The 18066-nt window shown below is 42.6% G+C and overlaps 1 protein-coding gene across 22 annotated transcripts in view; it reads right to left on the minus strand.

Annotated features, from left to right (window-relative positions):
- The window catches only part of dlg2 (discs, large homolog 2 (Drosophila)), a 179087-nt gene that overhangs the window by 20124 nt on the left and 140897 nt on the right, over positions 1–18066 (minus strand). For 14 of the 22 annotated variants that reach the window (XM_035625943.2, XM_035625946.2, XM_035625941.2 and 11 more), the window contains 7 exons: positions 16295–16464; positions 15896–16032; positions 13935–14079; positions 13635–13800; positions 8831–8890; positions 6671–6826; positions 928–1084 (listed from right to left, as the gene is read on the minus strand). In XM_035625943.2, coding sequence (XP_035481836.1) covers positions 928–1084; positions 6671–6826; positions 8831–8890; positions 13635–13800; positions 13935–14079; positions 15896–16032; positions 16295–16464 — 991 coding nt within the window. The remainder of the gene's footprint in view (positions 1–927; positions 1085–6670; positions 6827–8830; positions 8891–13634; positions 13801–13934; positions 14080–15895; positions 16033–16294; positions 16465–18066) is intronic. The other 8 variants (XM_035625953.2, XM_035625955.2, XM_035625959.2 and 5 more) reach the window with 5 other exon arrangements.

Raw genomic sequence — 18066 nt, forward strand, 5'->3', positions numbered from 1 at the left:
GTTTTGCTTGGGGTTTGTTATTTGACCAAAATCACTCGAGGCATCAATTGTTTACCTGCCTAATTTGCTGTATATTACCTAACTGATGAATTCACTATATGTTTCAGTTCTGCAGGAGTCGTGGGTGTTTCAGAGAGGGAGTGTATCGCAGTGTTGATATACCGTATGTAATATAAAGAACCACCTCCAGAGGTCACCCGTTATTCTGTCACCTACATTCTTTTCTGAGTATAATTAGAAAGGCAAGAAAATACTAAATGTTTTAAGAGATACCCATGTGTGTTACAAATATTAAACACACTAAAACAACAAACAACCATGACTGTGTCAGAAAGTTAGTCAGGCTGAAACCCAGGTTCAAAAGAACTACAGGGATATTTAGAGATTATCATACTGTAAGAATGTCTCAGAATAGTTCTGATGGAAATTCTGGAGCAGAGAACCACAGGATTAGTGCAATTCAAACTTCCATAGACGCACTCAACCTCTGTCGTGACACTGGAGAAATGCAGGGATAGACAAAAAGAAAAAAAAAGAGCACGTTGTTGCTGCGTGGCCCTGAAAATGAATCTAGGCCAGTAGGACTATTGCTCTCTCTGTTAATAAGCTGGGCACACAAAACAGGAGTTGACTGTTTTGAAAGTATATCTATACTTGAAGTGACAGAACCTCATAGCCTATAATCATTCATCATATTTTTGGGGTCTTTTACGATCCCTTTTGCTATAAAGATTTTAATGATGTCCCAGGTTAACAGATATTCTTTGACCATATGTTAGCAGCTTGTATTTTGAGTTGTCTGGGGTTATCACATACACGTCTTGTCCAAAGACAATGACTTGGCAGTACAAGCTATTCACGTTCAAATGTTTTGGAACAGGCGCGCGTGTCTTGTGTTGGGCCCGAGGTGGCTCTCAGTGCACTCACCGATAAGATCTGGTCGCCTCGCCGCAGCTCGCCGCTCAGGTCGGCCGGCCCTCCCGCCAGGATGAACGAGACAAAGATTCCCTCGCCATCCTCACCGCCCACAATATTGAAGCCGAGGCCCGTGGAGCCTTTGTGGAGCACGACCTTCCTGGGTTCCCTGTACAAACAGTTGAGATAGTACATCAGCTCGGGGGAGTCGGTGGGTCGCAGCATCTTCAGCTCAGGCGGCGGACGGCAAACAGTTGCACGGTGCGTTGACAGAAGCCTCAGTGATGCTCTGCTCAGGCAACAGGGCTCAAAGACTGCCGGTGCTCCACAGGGGGATGGTGCTCTACTTAGGACCACTTGTCCCCAATTCAGTTCTGACGGAGACAGAACCTGATTGCTTTCTCTCTCTCTCTCTCTCTCACACACAAACACACACACACACACACACACACACACAGGCTCGCTTTGTCTTTCTGTTTCTCTCTCTAGCACATGCACACATACCAGCAAAAGTGCATGGGACGTGTACAAACACACACCAGCTACCTGTGTGGTTAATGATAGTTGCATAATCAGGGTACGGACTAAAAAAGAGACATAGTTTAGTGTCCACAGACTCTTAATTCAAGATTTGGACCATTGCACCCCAGATGAAAAAAATGTTGTGTTGTTTTGCACTGAATGAGTACGTACAGAGAACACAGAGAAACAATGGCGGGAGTGACACCTGCTGTATGACGACAGTAGTGATTCTCCTAGACGCCAAATGAAAGGATAGGTATCTAGCAACAAACACAGATATTTCACATGTGACATCGTTCATATGTCTACTACCCGTCCAGGGGACGACCCAGTACAGTAACATCAGGGATGTAGAAGCGTCACAGGGCCATCTGCTGGTGAACGCATGCACTACAGGAGCATGAAGAAGCACTCACATCAGAGGTCACCGTCCTTGAGGCTTTGTATGAATATTCAAACCTGTTTGAGTATTTGGCTTCTGCTTTAATGTCTCACCGTCAGAGAAACAGACTAACTTCCTCCTGCGCACTGTCGCTTCAACACGAATCGAGAGGTTTTGCACTTTGAGAGGGACTTTGTGGTTTTAACTTGATGTCAGCAAGCCAATGATTATGTAAAAACACAGTGTGTACATGTTTTGCGCTCTGTGAGTTCTAACGTTGAAAACATACAGAGTAAGGTAATGCGAAAATCTGCCCTCTGTCATCTTCAACCATCCTCCTGTGAACATACTGAAGCACCACGGTTCCGATGCCCTACAGAATGAATCGGCATTTCGTCTGAGTCGAAAGCAGAAAGCTGCTGTGGGGCAGATGAGGGAACCAGTCATGCAGAGCAGAAGAGGCGTAATGTGGACAGAACTGTATCTTCTTCATATGAATATCATCCCCCGCACGTTGTCTGTGAACTACCCACCATTAGAAAACAAGCATTCAGTGCCTGTTGTCGACGCATTTCCACGGGACTGTATGGCTGTTGTGTTATTGTAGTTGCATGGCTTTACATGAGACACTTAATCAACCCCCTACGGTGAATGCGTAATTAATCATGGGACATTCTGAGTATGAATGATAAGTTAGAAAAAGATGAGAAACAACACAGTTAACTGTGTTAGTGAGGGTAAAAAAATAACTGCACTGAGCTAGCAGAGACGCCTAATGCAGGAAGGCCAAGATGTACTAAAGTACAAAGGTGGGATCGTGACTCTTCGGACGGAGTTGTTCGACTGAACCAAGATGGAGGAATGAGGCAGCTGTATAGTTTTATAATTTGAATTTAAGTAGCAGAGCCAATTTTTCCCTATGGCTAGGTCATATTTCTCTGAACATCCTAACATTAAACCTACATCTCAACATAGTTTTCATACTGTGGCATACTAACCTAACTGATAAGTCACTTCTCCGACAAGTTACAATACAATCAGAGCTGTACACTATACTACTGACTCAAGTTACTCTGATGGGATGTTTTTTATCTCGCTTGACTTACTGAACCCCACTGCATTCAAGCTGGTTCGGAGATGAAATGTGGTGAACGTGGTGGACTGGTACTAAAAAGACTTGATCCACGGCGAGGACAACAACAACAACAACAACAACAACAACAACAACAACAACAACGTGGCACGATGACACACAATCACCCTAACAACTCTCTTCAGCTTCTACATGCACATACAGCTGTGGACATAAGGTGATATATGCTGCCCATTAGTGTCTGACGTCGAATGACAGCCACGGTATTTTCATCTGTTATTTTTAAGAACCGAACAACTCTTGTTACAGAATGTGGAGGCATTTGCGGATCTCTCAGTAAACCACGCTCACATGCAACTGTAGATGGAACGATCGACCATGTGATGAATTACCATTCATAACTTAAAAAGAACCATTCCTGTGGTTGTACAGTGCAAAAACTACTACTATATTATTTCTATTGAATACTTTATGCACTTCATACACAGCCCCTCCAAATAAATACAGCCCGGTTGTATGCCATAATGTTAATCTTTCATAAAAATGTATAGATGTGTGAATAAATTTGCTCGTTCTGTTACTGAATAAAATCATTGCAGTGAAATCAAAGGACGCATAGCAGAGAAAGTCATCATTCATCGAAATCTTGAAAATGGACTGGTAACAGAGAGGAGTGGTGATAAAAAAAAAAGCTCTTTCTAAAGGGATGCCTCCTCCTGCATTGCAAAACTCTATTATCCAAAGAAGACATTGTAATAGGTTGTTGCTCATCTAATTTAACGCCACAGTTCATTTGAAGCTCCGCTGAGCTGCTGAATGACTCAGTCTTAAAGCTGCCGTGACCCTTCAGTGCACCCTGGGTTGCCCACAGTCCCAGAGATGTGATTCACTCTATATTGGATCATATAATATGCGCTTATAACTCTTTTTTTACTCTCATCCAGTTGAGGCTAAATTAATTTGTGAAGGAGCTGTGCTGCCATGGTAAAAAAAAATCCCAATATGGTTATTCGCTGTTAACATACGCTAACATACATATTTACTAATCGGAGTAATATGTGTTATGTGAATGTATGTATACTGTTAAAGGTCGAGCTGGAAAGTAATAGGTCAGCGAAAGCATCCAACAATCAACAATTGGGACCAGTGGGGTGCGTTCCATTTGTCTGACAGGGCCTCCGCTTCCCTCACTCACAGCTCTTCCTTGCATCTTCAGGCAAGCGGGACTAAGAGGCAAGGATGAGGAGACTGCACTCACCAAACGTGACAATCCTCGCTCACTAAAGCATCGTTATGAGCAGTGTTGGGCAGGAACTAATTGCTCAGTAATATATTACTGTTATATTATTACTTTTCCCAGTAACTAGTAGTCTAAGGGATTAGAATTTATTTATATTACAGTTCCTGATCCAAGTAACACTGCATTACTTTTGCTTTGCGAGTCCGCGAATTTGTATTTTGTCCTAGGTAGGCCGTCTTGTATGATGACGTGAAGCTCGTAGCTGGCTATATCGTAGATACGAGGTTTGAGAAGCTTCTGCTAATGACATACAATCATTGTTTTACTTCTGAACATTAGGACCTTGCTTCATATGCCAGGGCAGAAAGAACAGAACAAGAAGCTGGACACAATATCAGCTTGGGTGTTATGAACGTTTTATGTTCTATAAAACCATCAGCTATTCCTTGTTGCTCTTATGACCCACAAAGAGTAATATAGTAATATAACGAGTAACATAACTAATTACTTTTAAAACCAAGTAATAAGTAAGGTAATATAATTACTTTTTGAAAGAGTAATAAGTAATAAGTAACTTATTACCCTTCCTGAGTAACTTGCCCAACACTGGTTACGAGTGAGTTGAAATACTCATGACCCACAAGAACTCATTCGTCCCATGATGTTTAGACAGTTTTAAGTCTTCTGATCGCTGCAATGTCACGATGCAGGATAAGTAACACTGATAAGAATTAAAATCTAATAAAGACTTTGTTTTGAAAAGCTGCAGGTATGGTCGGTCTGAATCCTTTCAGGCCCAGGCGGAAGTTCTTGCAGACCGACATGCCTATGTAGTTACTCTTTGTAGTTAGTTAATACGTTTTTAAAAAAATCATTAACAAATCATAAATAATCATAAATCATAATTCACTAAAATTCTTTAAAGCACATTTGAATTTGATTAAGATGTGCTGATAATGTACAATCTGATTATTCATAAGTGCAACACAGACGGTCCATTGATCCATTCTGCTGCTACTCTAATGCGCTGCTGCTCACTTCCAGGAACTATTGAGAGGCTCCATGATCCGCCATTGCTGGGGGAACAAATGGTCCATTGGGGTGAACGGAGTCGTCGCGACTCTCATTAAACGGCTCTGCTGGCAGTATAAAGATAAGGACCTCCCCGAGACACGTCGCCAGATTGCGACACCCGTCACACGGCAGTGTTGGAATCCGTGGCCGCTTAACATTACGTTTAGTTTCTCCGTGACATGTTTAGTTGAGAGCTCACTTTGCTTCCATTCTCCTTTCTCCCGCAGTGTTTGGATTGGATCCAACCGCTGCCACCACGCAAACCCACCCGACCAGCATTCTCTGCTGGCTTCACTCTCCGGCCTGTCCTCGCACCACCGTCGTACCATCATTGAGCACACGACACACGACTCTACGGAAGTGCCACCAGGTGACTACACTGCATCCTCTTACATTCACTGAATGAGTACATTGAACAAATCAAGTTCAAGTTCTGGATGTGCCAGAATCATGTACAACACACAACCCGCAATTTCGGTGTGTTAAAGAATAGATTTTAAACTTCTCTTCTATTCAATACAACGTTCTATACAAAGCACTAAATGATTTCGGAACTACTTCGTATGTTATGATGAATCCAGACCCTGCCTCCTGAGTGCCTTAAAACATTAGTGTTTGCTGCGTATTACAAAAACATACATAGCCAGTTTTTAATCATTAACTATTTATTTACTTGTTTTTACTTTTCTTTTAAAAGCAATTTGAATGTCATGTTGTTTTTCATGTCAAATGTTTTTAATTATGCAATGCCTCTGTAAAGCACTATGAATTGCCTTGCGTCTGAAAAGTGCTATATCAATAATCTTGCCGTGCCTGTTTTACAGTAATGGAATAATGCAAATTCTGTTAATAGTGCTGGTGAATTTTCTCGTCCCTTTGGATCAGTTTGAGATTGAAGGGTTGCACCCATCAGGAGTGACACTCGCATCAGACAAGTTTGAGGGATAGGAAAACCCTGGATGATGACCCAGGACTTCTGGGTCATGGGCTGGAGGACATGGGGAGCAAGGGTGTGAAGAAGCCAAATTAAAGCAGAATGGAAAACACATAAAGGTTATGATAAATGTAAGAAAGCGCCCCTGCGTATAACCCCTTGGTAATTATGCTCAATGCCATCCGGATCAAGAGCTACAGCCAGAAGGAAATGCACTAGTGCTAAATTAGTGTTTGTGACTTAGTACTTCTTACAGGCTCCACCTTACTGAATTCCAAAACATGTTTCATTTGCACCTTTGCAGCCAAACTTTGATTTAAGAGATATAGAAGGCCAGGAGGCTAGTGCTAGAGAGAGGAGACAAGACGTTGTTGCCGGAGGCTCAAATGAGTCGATGCATGGGAGAAAAACAAGGTGGTCATAGAGGAAGCTATGGTAACATGGCATGCCATTTACACGGGCGGGGGGATGGGACACAGTGGCGGAGTGCTGAAAGGTGCTGGAAAGTACCTGGTGGTGTCCGAGTCAGGGAACAGGCCTAAGTGATAGTTTGGGAGGGGGACGGAGTGGAGGAGGCTTTTGTCACACTCCACGGGGGAATAGTGTCGGGGGGAGGGTGCTTTGTCACATAGTTTGTTCACAGTGCTGTAAACTGGCTCGGGAGGCCTACAGTGGAGTGAGAGACAAGAGCAGAGAGGTTAGTGTTCAGACACAGAGGTGGGGGTGAACGGACCCGGGGCAAACACAGACGATGGTGGGGAGTAATGATGAAGGACGGGAGGAATAAAAGAATTACAGCAGCAGGAGAGGGTGGAGAAGGAGGAACCACTGGTACATGATGAATACGATATACTCTCTTGGCTGGTCAAAACAGAAAGGCAGAGAGCAGCCTGTGAAAATCAATATCTTACATTGAACACAGTTACACTGACTTTATGGCTATTATGACAATTGCTTTGATTGATCAGTCTGTTGTTCAGCCTAGAATATCCGAAATGATTGAGATATTCCCCAATATAATGTAGTTTTTTCCTATCAGGGCTGTGGGGAATCCAAGATTAATTCATTTTTACAATGATAAAAACACACAGATGATTCTGACATTTGAGAAGCTGGAACCAAAGACCATTTGGAATAAATGACTTCAGTGATCATTAAAATCTAAATTGCTAACAATTAATGTTACGACTTGGATTAGTCAATCAATCGAAACATATATTGAGGACTGGCAGACACGGTTAATCATTTAACTATGATTAGCCGGGGTTAAACTCAGCTCAATGTTAAAATGGACTGTAACAGTAGCACACTTCATCAAGAGTCATGAAGGCAGTGAAGTGACGCAGGGATGTCGGTTACAGAGCAACATAATGAACAACACTCTACTATTAACTAGTTGTAAGTATCTGTAAGAAAGCCAAAGGGCGGAGTGTGTTGGACTGAGCAGAACTCGTGTTTTATTGCCAGCCCTGTGTCATTTCTTTCCTCAAATGTTACACATTCTTGCTTTAGGTAATTTTATGTGGTATCATTACCAGCACTCTATTGGAGGCACGTTTTCAAAACAAACTTTAAAACTTCCTCACTGGCAGTTAAAGGTGACATATTATGCTCATTCAGGTTCCTACTTTTAATTTGGGTTACCACTAGAAAAGGTTTACGTGCTCTAATGTTCAGGGCATGGACCCGAGTCTGCTCTGATTGGCCAGCTGGCCCAGCCAGTTGTGATTGGTCAACCGATTTCAAAACGTGTAGGAAATGTCACGCCCCTTCACCAGAAAAGTGGAGATTTGTCCGGAGCCAGGCTGTAGGGTTTAGTCAGCTCACAGAAAAACTAGCGGTAGTTTTTTTTTTTTTTCACAGTTCGCGGGCCGGCAGGCTCCACAGATACATTTATGTGCATCAACACTGAACAAGTGATGATTTTTGCATATTATTTCACCTTTAATGTATGTGAACGAGAAATCGGTTTTCTACAACATTAGCATGGATGATAACTTAAAAAAAAAGTCATTATTCATGTATTTTAGATAATATAATTATAACTAATAGAATTGTTGTTTCTGATAAGAAAGAAGAAAAGAAACTTCAGAACGTCTTAATACGATTTGATAAAAAACAAAATGATGAGAGGTTCATGCATGAAAAAACCTGTTATGATGAAATTCCTAGTGTTGGACCGTTATGAGATTTTCAGTGGCTGCTCTGATTTATGATCCTGGTATTATGTTGTTCTTTTTAAATTTTGCATCTGGTTTAATACAATAATTTTATAATAATAATAATAATAATAATAAATGAGGAAAACATTGGTAAACTGAAATTTGCATTTATTATGACTAATGTATTCATCCCTTGAACCAAAAATATTTGAAAATAACAAATGTGATTTGTATCTGTTTGTAGATCTGCTCACAAGTACACAAGTGAACTAAATTCTGTTAAACAAAAAAACTAAAAACTAAAAAAAACAGCAACTTTAATTAAATGCCTACAAACTTCCTCTGTTCATTGACCCTGTGATTGTTAATCAGCCATTGCCAATTATCTTGGTAACGGTTTATCACTAGAAATTTCCATTTTCATTGATTCTTTGCTACAAGAAAACAACATGCAGTAACAAACATGCAGGAGCATGCAGTAGGTGGCGGAGCACAGTACACATCTCACCTCAACTGGAAGTGCTGGGAATCAAACCTGTGACCCTCCCCATCATCTAGCGAAGGATTTCTAACAGGATGGAAAAAGTAAACGTTTGATGACCAACCACTGAAAACCGTCTTTCATGCAATGCTGTAATTTTTGCCATTCAACATTTACACTCTTAAAAAAATTACATTGAGACGCTGATCAAGGAAACACGTGGAGACGTGCTACACTGGACAAGACAAGACAAGCGAAAACAAAAGGACACGACCTTGTAGTGACTGTGAATGTTGCAAGTCAGGGATTTATAGTCATCAACAATATCATCACAAAAAAATCACACTGTGTATTGTGTTCGCTCACACACAGTCTGCCTGCATGGAGAGGCAGCGCTAATCTGCTGAGCAGGGCCGGCCCCGAGGCACAACCGAAGTAAGGGGCTGCTTAGGGCCCACGTGGCCACCAGGGGCCCCCCAAGAGCACTTGAAATGTCCCACAAGAAAGCTTGATTTTATCTTTTTTCTTTTATGATATTCATGTTACATTATGTCAATGGCAATCTTACAAAAATGCTATCTTATGTTAACGGGCTGGCAAGCTAATACTGGTTTAATCAATTAAAACCAAAAGCAATTCAAATGGTTTACTTGTTTACAATAATTGCAGTCTGCTAGTTTATTTTGATACTTTTCAGTAAACCAAGTTCAGTATGCCAGTCACTACTGTGTCACTTTGAATATTAAAGTGCAAATTAACACTCAACCACTTTTGTGAGTTGACTACTTTTAAGATTAAAAACAATAGAAGCATAAAGGTTGACAATGGTATAATACAAGCAACACGGCTACAACTAATGAAGTTGATAATGGGTGCGGTGGGGGGGCAAATCCAATTCTTCTTAGGGCTCCATATAGGCTAGGGCCGGCTCTGCTGTTGAGGATGCGTCGTAAATTCACATTGTTAACTCAACGTTGAGTGAACACTGTTTGTGCGTGTGTTCTGTTTGTGAACCGATGTGGATTCCAGTGTGTCCGCTGGAGCGCGCAGGAGTCATTTATGCATAATGTGTGTTTTTGAGACACGGCTCTGTGTGTGTGTGTAGTGAGAATGTGATGTGACACGTGATGCTATTGCAGACGTGATTAGAGTAGATGGATGTGTGGCCAGTGTGTAGGTCCTGCCCACACACGTGCGCACGCACAAGCGGCGTCACACGGACCGATGATGTCACTGTTCGCCTGCCTTGAGCGGACTCAGTTCAACACCACCACCACACTTGTCTCGTCCTCCTGCAGCTTTCTACAGCTCTCTCTCTCCCTCCCTCCCTCCCTCACTGACCAACTGTTGTGAGTTTGCATCCTGTTCAAACATGGAATCACAGTCACCCAGAAGCTCTGTCAGCCCTCAAGCTGGTCATCCTCACTGTAACAGCTGCACACTAGAGCCTCTCCTGACAGTTAAGCATCTCGAGAAAAAAATGTCACCTCCACAGGATTTACCGTCCACTGCATCTAGTGATATGAGCCATCCTGCGGGCAAGGCTGCTTCACTACTCATAGTACTTCAACATGACCGATCAACATGGCAGCACTATCAAAGACAGTAAAAGTGTCCGAGGAAACAAAATGAGGTCACTCCTCCCGCCCGCACAGAGCGTTTTCTTCAAATGAAGTGAAAGTGAAATCTGCAGGGCTGAAAGCTGGAGGCGTGTCAAAGGTCAAACATCCGACGTGAGATTGATGTCTGAAGAAAGTTGCCAAAAACCAAATATTTCATATCAGCTGTTATTCTGCTCAGATTTCCATATTCAGAGCTTGTACCGAGTCTGAATAGTGACCCAGTGGGGAGAGGCAGAAGCCGGAGAGGACCGGACAGTTGGCTACATCTCTCTCGCTGAATCATTCATACTGCAACAAGCTGAGCTGCGGCAGCCTGTCAGTCTGCATCAGACCTAAACGATGTGACCTTGAGAATGACACAAACTGCACCGCCAGTCGATTTTTCTTTCATTCATTAGCCTTTCAATCATCGACGTGCAACTGCCAGTTTCTTCTTTTCAAACCAAACGAAAAAGGTAATGCCCCCGAACCCCCTGAATACTAGTGTCAGAGAAAACGACAGGCGCTCAGACACACTGCTGTTTCACAGGGCAACGGGGAACTGTGGTGACGGTCTTCACTGAGGAACACTACATAGATGGTAAATTATATAACGCTTCTCTAGTTTTATCGACCACCGAAAGCACTTTACAGCACAAGTCACATTGACCCATTCACACACATTCATATAGTTCTGCTATTTACTGCACTTTTTCTGTCACATTCATACACATTCATACACTGCCGGAGGAGTCGGCAGACGCAATTTAGGTTCAGAGTCTTGCCCAAGGACACTTCAGCATGCAGACTGGAGGAGCCAGGGATCCGACCGACAAACCCTTTGAGCCACTGTCACCCAGTGAATTAGCCCTCGGAGCTATTCCACTAAAAGAAGAAGGACTTTGAAAAAAGGAAAAGCAAATACCTGGAAATAAGGTGAAAGTAAGTGAAGACGACATGTTGAGCTTCATGAGAGTTTGCCAAACATTTGGACTTTGCGCCCTGTTACAGGCATCTAAGGATAAGGTGGAAAATAAATAACACGATGACAGTGATTCCTTTAAATCTGAAAACCTTAAACACCTTTTCTACCTGTGTCTCCATGAGGACTTCATGAAATGCCTGGTTCCGATTTGCTATGAGCCGCAAAGCGGGACATAACTACAGTAAGTGTGGATTTGTAAAGAAAGGTCTGAGTTCTTAATGTCAGAAATTCTAAATTCCGACATTTTCAACAATGTTTATTAAATCAGGAATCATTTCGAATGTTTCACATGCACTATAATAAGGGCGTGAGGATCCACTCTGCTCTGTAGTCTCCTCTAACTGTATGCGTGGGCCCCGGTGCACAGTGTCAGCGTGGTAATCTCAGAGGCCATTAGTGATGCACCTTGGGTAACAGCAAACAGTAAACCTCTTATCTCCAAAGAGAATGGAGGACTAATCCTTCACTCAACAAAGCTTAACACATGGGTCCCTCAGTTATCCGCTGAAATTTGCTTTTGTTATCACTCTGCTGCAAATGGAATGCGACAACACGGCATAACTCTCACCACGGCACGCAACGAGGACCTCATGTAACAGAGGAGAATCACCCAGCGTATGTTTTCATCTGCTCATTGCGATTTCCACCACATTTCCATGTCGCGCTACCGGAAATCCACCATTCCTCAAATGCTGTGACGCACTATGACCAACAAATGGACGAGCTTAGACTGCCGCTCACACCAAACCTCACACGTGACAAGCAGCAGGACGGACACCCACCCGTGGAGACATCTGTTGACCAAACAGACAAAAGCTTAACTCTTAGATTTGACTTGATAGATACAGTGATTTGGTTCGGTGCATCATGGCAGCTTGCTTTGGGATTAGGCGTTAGGGGAGCTGAGGTGGGGCGCTGCTAATGTTTGGCCGTGATTCAGTCTTAATAGACATGATAAGCTTTTGCTGTTTGGACTGGGAGCAGCTGTCAGGTAGATGAATACAGCAGGTGAAGGGAAAAGACAAGAGGGAGCAAACAGAGCGGGAGCGCTGAGAGCTCGTGTATTTTCTGGTTTCATTTTGAATATTCATTAAGCATCAAAAAGATGAAAGCCTTTTTATTTTCATTTAAATGACTGCAGAAATATTCATATCAACATGAATATTTCTGGAGAATCTTTCACCAGTATTTGCAGTTTCACAGCTCTCAGAAATGCTGTAACGCTTTCTGGCATAGTTTAAAATTCCTCACAGCTGATTTATGCCACCGGTCAGTAATTACTTCTACCCACAAACACACACACACACACACACACACACACACACACACACACGGACAAACGTCTCCTCTCTTTTCTGTACTGCGTCATGAACATGGATTCAGCTGCAGTGCAGCCTAGTGCGTGAAGCTTATCTTTAAAGATATACAACAAAAGATTTGTCTTGTCAGCTCCTGAGCAGACACACCGAGTTCCAACAATGGGTTTGAGCAATAATTGAGCTAATGTCAAACACTCTGTTCGTTATGTTTGGTTTCTAACATCCCAAAAAAACTCAACAAAAACACAGGTGAAACAGCACGCGGTGCCACATCAGTACCACGGACACAGGGAATAGAGATACACTTTTCTAATGAAATCTTTCCCTACATGTCCCGGGAAATGACGCTCAACCAGTCACAGTGCAAATGAATTTCCCTGTGAGGGAACTGCTGCTGGGCATGAGGCGACCGATAAGTAACATTACAAAAGCCCTTCTAAACAACGGCTCCTTCCACCAACACCAAAACACAGTGGAACTATGGCTTTGTTATGTAAAACTATACAGTTGTTGGTCAGAGCAGATGTGGGTGACAACGACACCAAACAACACATTATTTCAGATAACACACAATAATGCAGACTACGGCAGACCAGTGGTTTTCAAATAGCTGATTCTGGGGGACCCTTCTATTTGTTTGAGTGAATGTGATGAGAATATAATGTTGCAGCTCGAGGGAACGACTTTTATCGACCCAGAACTTTGAAAATCACTGCAGGGAAACAGACTCTGGGATTAGTGGGATTTCACCAAAATAACAGGTGATCTTTTCAAATTGCATCATAACTCCCCATGGAGTTTTGATTGCTTGTTTGAACTGCCGCACGAACACAGATCATTTGTGATGAGGAGGAGACAGGACGAGCGGGGGGGGACATGCTTTCTACCTGCAGTTCTAGTCGTCTGGTAGGAAGGGAGGTATTTACCGTAAGAAGGAAAAACCATCCAACCTGTTTATATCCTCTTCCCCGAGTAAGTGCTTAGGGAGGGGGGAATAACTCCCTGGGGAGATGGGGGGGAGACCGGACTTGTACTCCAGAGTTCCACTGTTGATGGGGGAAGAGATATGATTTTCCATTGCTGGCGAAAATGCTGTGGAGGAAAATAGAGAAATAGTAAAAATAAGTAAATCAAAGAGGCTTTCAAACTTTTACAGTATGGTACAGTGAAGTGCAGATAAAGACAGACAACTAGTCAACTGATAATTACAAGAGGCAGTGACTTACAGTGTGTGATATCAGGAGGCCCATAGGGATCTGATAGGTAGACATTGGTGGGCTTCCCCACCTTTAGATAGACCACATCCGACGTGTTCTTCAGAATGGCCACGGCCTCTTCGTGAGACACTTCCTCCAGACTGTAGTTGTTCACCTGTCCACACAACGAGAGAGCCTTTCTGTGTTCAGTCAGCAATTTCCCCGTGTTCCCCTGCTGCTCGCTCTAGATCAGTCTAGCATGCTCCCTGCCTGCAGGAGACTGGATTATGACAGATGGTCTTCGGGTGAGAAGACGAGCGTAGGAAGGTAATTAAATTAAGTGCTGGTCAAGCAAGAGGGATGCTCTCCTCATGAGGACGCTTGCGGTTAGAGTAGGTTTTGTTGCTTTCAAAATGTGTGCCACAGTCAATGAATCACTCGATTGTCATTAAGGCTGACTTTTCTCAGCTGAAAACTCAATGCTAGTTACGGTAGAAAGTATAACCTAATTTATGGAATCATCCACAGTATGTCTTACAGCAAGCATTGTATTTACCCAATAGAGATGCCATATCAGGTATTCATGAAACTCAATCAGTGTCATGTCATGGGGCCATAAGGACATCATGAGAGAATTAGTCCATATACTGAGTATGATTCACAGGATCAGTACATCAACAGAAAATGTTACACATTTGTGGTCTTACGACTTAAATTACTTTGTTGTATTGTTGTATTTACACTTTGACATCACAGAAAAACGAGTGCCAACATACTGGTACGACTTAGAATATCAGTCTTTAAACAAATGTATTTGTGTATTAGCAGTGTGAAGATGAAAATTTCGGAACATGTCAGTTTTTCCACGTCATATCTCTTCAACAATGTCCATGTTACCTACAGTGGCGAGAAGAACGTGATCGCTTTGTTATAACATTGATTCATGCGTTTCTTAAATAATAAAATGTGATCTACGTATGCTAATAACAGAGAAGCATTTATAATCTTCTGCGTCTTTACTGAAGACACCCATTAAACATTCCCAGAGCTGGTGAAAGTAAACCTTTGGATTTAGTAATTAGTCAAAAATACTTTGGCATGAATAACATCTGTCTGAGCTCGTTCCACAGCAGCTCCACTGGGTTAAGGGCCCTGACTGGGACGTCTTTACATTCATTCTGTTGTCGATTTAGGAATTAATTTCCTCCTCACGCTGCTCCCTCCGCCGACCTTCATCTCTGGGATGATGTTTACATGTTGGTCGGCTGTTCGATCATTTGTTCATAAAACATCTGTGGGGTGTCAAAGTTTTCTTTGGCAAACTTCAGGCCTCAGTAACGTTTGTTTGGAATAGCTGCAGATTCCTGCCGCGGACACAGGATCTGTGTGTGGCTGAATCATGAACAGAGATGTGAACCAGCTCCAGTGAGGTCACCTTTGGGGTCACCTGGATGTCCTGGAGGTCCTCTTCTCTGAGGAGTAGCCACAGAGCTGCAATGGTCTGCATTCATATAGTTGGTGGACTGAGGATCATTTAACCTTTTTGAGATGACTTTTGAACTCTTTCCACCTGTATGCAAATCAGCAATTCTTAATCACGAGTCTTTTGGTATCTCTTTTTAGTGAGGTATACTTCACATCTGCAGATGCTTCTTCCGAATAACAACATTTTGGAAAGTTTATTTTATCAGTCACACACCTCCAACCTGGTTTCACTCGCTGAACTCCATTAAATGTATGAGCTGATCTGGGTAAACGGGCCGATCCGTGGCGAGATACGATGTTAGTCTTGGTGGAGGTATGCTCATTTCTCTGAGTGCCCTCCTTGATTCTAATATTCCATCCCCTTACTTAACAAACTTTGAACGGAAAAAACAAATGTTAGATCAGGTGATCCAAACCGGCCACACCAACTAGAAACAGCCTGTGTATTAAAACTTGCACTAAAGATCCCCTCCTAAAGTTACACGAACAGGATCACGGTTACTCACCATTAACAATCTGTCTCCAACCTGTAGCCGGCCGTCCTTCTGTGCGGCCCCGCCATCGATGATTTTGGTGACAAATATGCTGTTGTCACTAGGGATGTGCTGGTTTCCAACTCCACCGGCAATACTGAAGCCAAGCCCTGTGTTGTGTTTGTGTGCGTGAAGGCAGGTGATTAGTTTCTGGGTTATGTGTCTGACAGATGTTGTGCATGACATAAAACATGAGATCATGATATGCTGACATGCATCGTGATATACATTATATGGCTACATTATATTACATTCATTTAGCAGACGCTTTTATCCAAAGTGACTTACAGTAAGTCAACATCAAGTATCACCATATTTAGACTTGTATGTCTTGACGTGTGTGTGTGTGTGTGTGTGTGTGTGTGAGCCCACCTTTTGGTCCTTTGATGAGTTTGATCTCAATGATGGTCTCAAGCATCGGCCTGCGGCGCCGCACATATAGTCGCACAATAGAGCCTGCGACTTTTAAGGCCTCCACCGCTTTACTGTGAGAAACCTCCGACACGTCGGCGTCATTCACCCGCAGGATACAGTCGTTCACCCTGGAAGAGCGACAGCATGGGATCGATCGTGATGATAACAATTAATGATAATTAAAAAAACAAAGCTGCACTCACCCTACTTCAATATTCAAAAACTGCCACAAAGTTGAATAACGCCCTGAAGTAGCAAATCTAGATCAGTAGTAGATCTGAAGTAGCAAAAAACTTCTGCTTGGATTAAATCACATGATGTTGACTTTTGTTGAGACACTGGGTCCGTGTTTCTTTTGGTCATTGGATTTTCTTTTCAGAAACGGGTATTAAAAAAGAGTGGTTATTTGATTTTTGTTTTAAAATCCAAAATTGAAAATTGAAAAACAAGCCGTTTTGCTCTTTCATGGTCAAAAGGGATGAGCGAAACCTTAAAATGGTTCCATTTTAGAGTTTCTATTTTGAATAACAAAAAATGAAACCACAAGAAAACTGAAATGAAAAATAGGCCCGTTTCTCTCATATTCTCAGACCGGATGTGGTGGTTTTCAAAGCGAGAGCTCCAACTGTAAGATTGACAGTCTGACTGCCAGTGAGTGTTGTTACAGCCAGGGCAAGAGAAGTGTATTCATTTATTGTGAGCGCAATAACGTACTGTCGTGGCGACAATAGAATTGTTTATGTGTGTGTGTGTGTGTGTGTGTGTGTGTGTGTGTGTGTGTGTCAGTGGGCGTGGTCTTCCTGAGGTCCACTCGGACACTTTCTCCTATGAATTTGAGAGAGCAGTTCTGTTTTTGCATCTCCCTGTACACACACACACACACACACACACCCACACGATGATGCTGTGAATATTTACACGTGTCATATATATATATATATATATATATTATGTATTTATGTATGTCTTTGAAAATTAGAGTAAGCATAAGACTTCTTTGAATTCCCCTGAGGCGTCAACCAAAACACCCATGTCCTGGCACTCAAGGACACAACTCTCCTGGGGGTTTTCATAGGGACCAGCTGGGACCCAGTGCGCGTGCACACACACACACACACACACACACACACACACACACACACACACACACACACACTACGAACAGAGGGGAGCAGAACGAAAACATCACATCATCTCCCCTTCATCTCCTCAGCCCTGCCGTTCTTCATCTGCCCACCAGGGGTCTCCTCCCTGTGCCTGTACCTGCTCGTCTGCCTGTAACCATCATCCTTATCTTGTGAGTCTGTGTTTGGGTCCTCGCTGTCTGTGTTAGTACCAGCGATCTTAACATTGTCTACATATAAATTAGAATTTTCATTATTCAGAGAGTACGAATACATGAAGCTATTATATTGCTTACTGTATGTAAAGATGGAGGACACTTTTTCTAGGGGGCGATCCTGGTGTTTTGGCTTCACTTTTGGGAGCTGTCATGTCGTCCATCTTGATTATCCAGTACATCACCGATGTTTAAGTAACCACGAATAGCCAATATTAATGACACTCATCAACATCATAAATGTCTGATAAGATAAAATACATTTAAATGTAAAATCAGACTTTGTAGACTCTGTGATAAATGGCAGCGTTATTGTGGGTTTAGTCCCAACAACATGTCTTTACCTCTCTAAAACTCCAGCCTCCATGAGAAACACTTAAAATGCTTAAAG

This window comes from Scophthalmus maximus, chromosome 2, assembly GCF_022379125.1.
Source record: "Scophthalmus maximus strain ysfricsl-2021 chromosome 2, ASM2237912v1, whole genome shotgun sequence".
In the NCBI taxonomy this organism is placed as follows: Eukaryota; Metazoa; Chordata; class Actinopteri; order Pleuronectiformes; family Scophthalmidae; genus Scophthalmus; species Scophthalmus maximus.